Source organism: Triticum aestivum, chromosome 1A, assembly GCF_018294505.1.
Source record: "Triticum aestivum cultivar Chinese Spring chromosome 1A, IWGSC CS RefSeq v2.1, whole genome shotgun sequence".
Classification (NCBI taxonomy): Eukaryota; Viridiplantae; Streptophyta; class Magnoliopsida; order Poales; family Poaceae; genus Triticum; species Triticum aestivum.
The window spans coordinates 579498356-579505857 of NC_057794.1; the positions used below are offsets into that span (position 1 = coordinate 579498356).

At 44.2% G+C, this 7502-nt stretch overlaps 2 protein-coding genes across 2 annotated transcripts in view; both read right to left on the minus strand.

Annotated features, from left to right (window-relative positions):
- The window catches only part of LOC123055043 (sugar transporter ERD6-like 4), a 12621-nt gene extending 12341 nt beyond the window's left edge, over positions 1-280 (minus strand). Inside the window, exon 1 of the mRNA XM_044478978.1 lies at positions 191-280. Coding sequence (XP_044334913.1) covers positions 191-280 — 90 coding nt within the window. The remainder of the gene's footprint in view (positions 1-190) is intronic.
- Positions 281-454: 174 nt separating this feature from the next.
- On the minus strand, positions 455-5442 carry LOC123069577 (sugar transporter ERD6-like 4). The gene is made up of 17 exons (XM_044492461.1): positions 4963-5442; positions 4781-4870; positions 4552-4611; positions 4409-4474; positions 3617-3682; positions 3439-3514; positions 3257-3321; positions 3088-3180; positions 2812-2892; positions 2650-2734; positions 2279-2325; positions 2118-2180; positions 1981-2040; positions 1795-1860; positions 1652-1711; positions 1048-1162; positions 455-955 (listed from the first exon to the last, which is right to left on the minus strand). The coding sequence occupies exons 1-17, from the start codon at positions 5257-5259 to the stop codon at positions 843-845; spliced, it is 1503 nt and encodes a 500-aa protein (XP_044348396.1). The 5' UTR covers positions 5260-5442; the 3' UTR covers positions 455-842.
- Between the last annotated feature and the right edge of the window lie 2060 nt (positions 5443-7502).

Here is a 7502-nt window from a genome sequence, read left to right on the forward strand (position 1 = left end):
GGGCTCGTAGTAGGGTAGGCCACAGTACACACACCGTAGACCGCAGAGTACTGCACTGTACAGTAGAGTACCGGGGTGTGTGGGTGGGGGCACAGCTGCAACGGTCGTCTGGTACTGTACAGTAGAGTACCGGAGTTTTTTTTTTTTTTTTGAGGAAGAGTAGAGTACCGGAGTAGGAGTGACAGTATACCAGGAGGGAAGAAGGATCCAGACCCAGAGCTGCAGTAACGTGGGCTTCATTGATGGGCCGCTCCAGCATCGGGTTCCTCTGGGCCTCCATCACTTCTAGGGCGGTGGGGGGCTGGCTGAAGAAGAAGGGCGCAGATATGTGTCTTAAGCCCAACGAGACGGCCCAAATGTACAGCTGACAGCACAACACTTTTTTTCTCCTCAACAAGACTTTCAGGCAATAGTTTCTGGGAACTGCCATGCACACTACAGTCTACAGCCATAATGCAGCACACTGAAAGTAGCTCAAAATTTATTCTTGGACATTACATCTGAATTATTCCTTTGGCCACAGCTGCTGCTGTATATATGAAACCCAATGTACTGACCACCAAATTGCTCTTCTACTTACTGCACACTCCCCTGACCGACCGACTGACTGACTGCAAGGGGGGGTTGGGTGCCCATTCCACCCCTCCCCATTCTATTGCACATACACAAATGGTACACTGATAGTACACTATTACACAAACACATGATACAAATATCCCTCCTGCAAAAAACACAGCTGCGCGACTACCTGGTCCAGGCCCGAGGCCTGACCCGAAACAGCCATCAAGTAGCACGACGCGCGCCCGCCTGCCTGTCTACCCTACGCGCCGTGGTTCCGGGCTTCAGCGGAACGAGAACGCAATCTCCTCGAGCGTTCTCCCCTTGGTCTCCGGCACGCACAGGCACACGAAGAGGAGGGTGCCCATGGACACTGCCGCGTATATAGCAAAGGTTCCTGGTTGAAACAAGACGTATGGTTCGTGGTAAGACACAGTGTCATAAAAGAGGTAGGAAGGTAGAGGGACAGAGAGGGAGGAATAGACTGACCTCCGTTGCTCCAGTTTAGCATCAAGCTCGCGGTCATCGTGATGAGCCACGACGTCATCCAGTTTGCAAGGGTGGCGGTGCTTCCGGCAAGACTCTTGATGTTAACAGGAAGAATCTGTAGGGACACAATGTGGACGACGCATTATTATATTTCTAGATATGTTCAGTGTGAAGTTTGCTCTAGGTAAGTTGTCACTGTCACTTGCAACTACAGATATGAAACACAAAGCAACCACTGCAGTTTTTGGTGATGGTACAGCTAAAGCTAAAAGCAGTAGTTGCAGTCTTTAGTGATAGGTACAGCTACGGTCAGTGTAATCTAGGCTACATTACAAAAAATGCAGTTTCCTGTATGTCTTGAAGCAGCAGCTGGTCGACAAAACCACAAGAGCGACTGCAACTGCAGCGTTTCGCTCCATTTCATAGGTAAAAAGGCATGTTCGAGGACGGCTCATTGATAAAAAAAAAAGAGGCTATAGAGGATATTCAGACAGGAACAGAAGTGGCAAATGATAGTGGTAACAACTACAGAGATAAAATCAGATAGATGTAAGTGTAATTATTGAACTTCTAGATATTTGCAGTAAGGAGGATCAGACTATACCTCAGACATTATAATCCATGGGATGGCTCCCATGCCCAGAGAAAATGCAAGCACAAATGCCTGCAGTAGCAAAAAGCAAGGCATTAAACCTGCTCACTCTGACCAATAAAGCAGAGACGTATATAGACAGAACTGAAACTAACCACAAGTCCAGCCAGTGAAAGCATACTCATCACAAAGTGTAAATGAGAAGCTTCGTCTATGTTGTCCTGTTTCAGAATTGACACTAAAATATATCAGAGGGAAACTCAGGTAGTACTGATTGATCTAGATTAGACAATTGCACAACAAACCATTACATATGCCATTAACATTTTAAGCGGAGTTACCTTCACAAAAAATGACACAGAAACAACGAGAAGACTGATTGTCATCCCTGTAGCAGAGATCTGGAAAGTAAAAGAAATTAATCAACGCAAATCATATTTTCATCTTAAAAAAAAACTTGTCTTGTGATGTAACTAACAATGAGAAGTAGCCGTCGACCAGCTTTGTCAGTCAACCAGGTTGTGATTCCAGTAGCAACCACCTAACAATGAAAAGATCCCAATAAGTACGCAAATACCAAACCCACAATCCCACAAAGTTCATAGGCACAATGTGGATGTAACGATAAGATGAATATACCTGAACAGCCCCCAAACCACATGTTGCGAGATTACTGTTTTTAAGACCTGTTTAGGAAGAGAACTTTGTAAGATATCAGACATGACATACAAGCTATTGCTATTGCTGATATATTAAGGCTCAGTACTGCGATATGAGCTTCCTGCGAGTACAAATCACATACAGACAGGGCAGCATTACATTTTACAAGTGATCCAAATATCCCAATCAAACTGCTATGGATGTGCAGCATGCTTACTAACATTTGAATTTACCATTTAGTTCAATTGCACGTTCACAGTATTTCTGTAGAGTTATTAAATGTGTGAGGAAAACTATTACACACAAGCATGCTTAATAAGCAGAGCCTCGTCAAATTATGCAGAACATACCAGCAGCTTTGAAGATACTTGCAGCATAGAAGAAAATGCCGTTGACACCACTTAGTTGCTGAAGTATAAGGAGGCCAATTCCTATCTAAGCAAGTGAAAACCAGTAAGCAAATAGAGGAACATTGATGTGTTAAAGCAAAGTATTTAATGCAAATTACCAACCATAAGAGGAACACTATATCTCTTGTGTTTGATCTCTGCAAATCGTATGGTTGTCCTCCTCCTAGATGAGGCAACTGATCTCTGTGTAGCAAAATGTAAAAAAAAAAGGTTTACATTCCCTCATATATTACTTAAAAGAAAAATATTTTCAGGCCCTTATATATTACTTAAAAGAAAAATATTTTCAGGTGTAGCATAAAGCATAAAGTTGCCAGCAATGTGTACATTGCATATGACATGATTGCAGCAAAATTGATCCCTGTTACTACATGTTACCTTTATTTCATTTACTTCTGCTGAGATATCAGTTTCAAATCCGCGCAGGACCTGCAGTGAAGATTCAAAATCTTCCATCTTTCCCATTTTTGCCTGGTACAACAGTTGCTCTGTTTAGATGCTTATGTTCATGTCAACAAAAAATAATGCAACACATCACTTCACTTACCAGCCACCTTGGTGATTCAGGAATGAAGAACAGTCCAGGTATCAGGATTGAGCAAGGTAAAATGCCTTAGAAATGTGAATGTAACATAAGTGAGTTAGGACAATATTTTGTATTAACCAATCTATTAACTTAGCAAAAGCTGATTTAGACGAGCAGCACATCTTATCATTTGTCCATCTTACCAAGAACAGAAAGAATTCTCCAGGGAACAAACATGCCTAATGTGTAGGCAAGCAGTATACCGATTGTAACAGAGAGCTGCGTAAGAAATTATGGGCAGGGTTAAAACTTGCAAGCAAATGGTCAGACCAGAAGACAGACTACACTAAATCAAATGTTATTGTTTATACAAGTGCTGACCTGATTGACCGAACCAAGAGCTCCTCTCATGTTTTGTGGAGCAATTTCTGCTATATAAACTGGCACCTGACACCATGAAACGAAATTTTCAGACAGAAAAGTAATGTCAGGCATGAAAATATCCAAGTGGATGCAGCTAGAGTGCCCCTAAAGGATAAGATATTGTTCAACAGTGAACGCCCAATCCGATAAACTTCAGAACAATCAGTATGCACGAGTTCAAATGATATCTAGATATGCTATTTTTATGCAAAGTAACACTGAAGTTCAATGGCATTCATGAAAATCCCCAACTTCAATACCCAGCAAAAAGAGAGGTTGTAAGTCACAAAATCACAACCCAGCTGCGCAGCTGTAAGTCGATACAGAATACCGGCCTTTTCAGTTCCTCTTATAGGCTAATTATAAGTTCATTTTGATCCAGAAAAGGGTTTGATGTTTTCATCCTTATCTGTTCAGAGACTGAACAGACAGAGAAGCTACTCTGATGATAAATACTGTTGGATTATGATTAGGCCAGGGGAAGCTACCATATCATAGGCCATACCAACAGGCAACAGCACATCTTTACACCCTTGATGTCCCGGAATAGGAAATACAACTGTTGTTTACACTTGGTATTTGGTTAAGCTTAAATACAGTCTACTCTCCCATGTGTTGGGACTTGGGAGCTGGCACTGTATTTTTTGTGAACTTAAGAACCAATTGACTAAGACAGCAAACGAATTATCAATTCATGACTGGACTCTGGAGTGAATTTGTTTACAAGGTTAGGAGCAGAGGGATACAGACCGTGTAGGATATCACACCGACCCCAAATCCTTCCAGCAAACGGCCCATGAACAAGAATGAGGAGTCCTGCACAGAACAATTCAGAAGTAAGTTAAACTGACGAGCATCCCTAAAAATAACAGGGGTAAATTAAGCAATCTTACATTTGCAAACGATATTGCAAGCCACCCAATGATGTTCGGGATAGCGGCGATCATCAGAGACTGCAGGAGCAACAAAGCAGAGAGCATCGTCAGTCAGTGAGTGCACGACTGAATCAAGTTCCATGAGAAAATTCCAGGAGCAGATCCGAGAATCCAATACTCCGTACATCTGACAGTACAATTGTGGGTCACAGGAGCAGACAGAGGTCAAAGGGAATTGAAACCTCACCCCTTTACGGCCGATGTACTCGGCGATCTGGCCACTGGCAATGGCGCCCACCATGGCCCCGACGTTGGACAGGGATCCGAATAAAGAGAACTGCGAGCAAGGAGACGGCATAAAGCAAAGGCCATGGAGGCAAAGAAGCATAGGACTAGAAGAGGGACGGGAGGCGGCGCGCGGGGAAGAACCTCGGAGAGGGTGAGGCCGAGGTCGGCCATGATGGCGTCCTGGGTGGGCGAGGAGTAGCCGCAGGTGAAGCCGAACTGGATGGGGCCGAGCGCGACGATGAGGGTGCAGAGCAGGGCGGAGATGGAGCTGTCGCGGAGGCCGTAGGCGGAGGAGCCGAGGCGGTCCATGGCGCCGCCGCCGGCGGCGGACATCCTGTACCAGCTGCCCGTGTGCAGGAACGGCTTGCGCAGGTCGGACGCCGAGGACGACCGGCCCCCGCTGCCGTCCTCCCCGCCGCTCTCGTCCCGGAAGCTCATCGCGCCGCCTCCGCCGCCCGGATCGGATTGGCTCGCTCGCTTCCGTGCGTGGCACGATTCGCGGGCGTGATTGGGGGGAGGAGGAGGACAAAGGAGCGAGCTTTGTGGACGGAGGATGGACAGTGTCGCTGTGTTTTCTCCTCCGGTTTTGCTGTGTGCGAGCGTGAGATCTGACGGAAGATGGTGAGCTGGAGACAAGCGAGAGAGAGACGTACCTTTCCACCTGTTTTGGCCCTTTCCTGCTGCTATTATTGTGATTCTATAATTCCAAAAAAATTCTGACCGTCCAACGCTCACGTGTGGGATCTCATGGGTGCATGTACGAATCAATGTGATACAAAAGTGCCTGATTTTGTTTTCATTTTCTATACGCGGCCCATTTTTTACTACTAGTAAATATGTACCTGCAATATGTTGATATTACATACTCCCTCCGTCCTCAAATGGATGTATCTTGCGCTAAAATAGTGCTAGATACAGCGACAAGCAATTCCGGACGAAGATAATAAGTATTATATTAATTACATGAAAATGTTCGGTGGATATTATGTGCTCATTAATTATGTGATTGCCACTAATGTTGAATGTTTGGTATGGTTTAATTGCGTGCTAAAAATTGGAGCAATCTAGGTCATTGGATTGACCTGGTTTGCTGGCCAAGATCATTTGTATCATTGGATTGACTAGGTAGGATATTATTTGCGCAATAATAATTATATGATTAGCACAAGTATTGATAATTTTCCTGAAGTGACAGGTGGCACACGTTGTGACACGAAACAATCCGCGCCTAGTGTTTTTTACAACTAAAGTTGTCATCCAAAAAACCCCAAAAAACTAAGACTTACCACCGGAAAAGAAAGTTGTCATGCTTGACAATTAAGTTGACATCCTCGCGTCTTTAAGCTTGCCATAAAAAACGTCCGGAGTTTCCATGTGTTTGTGTCACACATGTGTCACTTATCAGGGTCCTAATTTTTTGAGAGGGAATATTATTGATACATGATAGTCTGTACTATTAAAGGGGGGTTAGTTATGTCGTCTCCACCACCCATCTGCCTTTTTTTCCTCCCATGTTTCCCTTCCCCCTTTGGTTTCATGTTGTTTTTTGGTAACCCAACTAATGCCGCACAAAATAGAAACCAACATAAATATAATAACTCGAAATAATCTGATGCAAATCTATTATGACCCAAATCCACATCATGCAATAACTCAATCAACTCAATTTTACAAGATATCAACTAAATCAAAATGTTTCTTGCCTTCCCCTACCCATACTCCCATGAGTTTCATCAAATTAAATCTTACAAAAATCTAGATTATGACGGATGTAAGGTGTATGTCAAACAAGATTGATACCGAACCACTAAGTACGCACCCCTTGCAACGCACGAGCAATTAGCCTGGAGAATATTAATGCACACTAAACATATTGAGCGCTCATCATTGGAGCAATATAGGTCACTGGATTTGCCTAGTTTGATGGCCGAGATTACCTTAATCTACCCCTTGGGTCTTTTATATTGGTATAGATATAGATAATATTATTGTGATTTACAACCTCAATGAAAATACAAATGAATGAATAATCTAACCCGTAAGCAGATCGTTGTGTGACCATCTGATCTGGATAAATGAATGAAGAAAGAAATATCAAGGGATGAAATGAGGAGAAAGTAGCGAAGGACATGTGTGGAGGGAGGGGAAAACCCCAAAAGTTAACTAACAACACGATGAGCTACACCAATGCTCCTTGTGTTTAGGAAAGCCTGGTGGAGGTGTAAACATCCCTCTTTTGGCACCATTGATCGTGGTCACTAGTCAGACATGATAAGGGAAGCATGAGTAGGAGAAGAGGAAGGAAGGAAGTGGCGGTGGACGGTGGATGACTTATGCATCACAAGGCAACATGTGCAAAGGTAGGAAAGGTAGGAATGATATGTCATCATCAAAAAGAAGAAGGCGCAAGAAAGATGGACTTGGTAACCAAGTCTCTCATTTTTACTGAGCCGACGCCACTTCTCAAGATAATTTCGAGCACTCCCCACTCACGCTATAGGCGCCACCTTTTCCTGCCACTGGCACCCAACCCAATGGAACCAGAAGGTGACTTAGCCACCTCACCGTTCACTGCCACCGAAATCACCCCCCTCCTTCCACCTCCCGCGCTAAGGGAGAGGTTGAGGATGAAGAACGTGTTGCGGACAGTCGCGCTCTCAATGCAGGAGAGGCAAGGCCCC

Coding starts and splice junctions, on each gene's coding strand:
- LOC123069577 (XM_044492461.1), bottom strand. CDS start 5,259: ATGAGCTTCCGGGACGAGAGCGGCGGGGAGGACGGCAGCGGGGGCCGG. Junction 2,326..2,649: donor AAGTATCTTCAAAGCTGCTG/GTATGTTCTGCA, acceptor CTTCCTAAACAG/GTCTTAAAAACAGTAATCTC. Junction 2,041..2,117: donor GTCGACGGCTACTTCTCATT/GTTAGTTACATC, acceptor TTTACTTTCCAG/ATCTCTGCTACAGGGATGAC.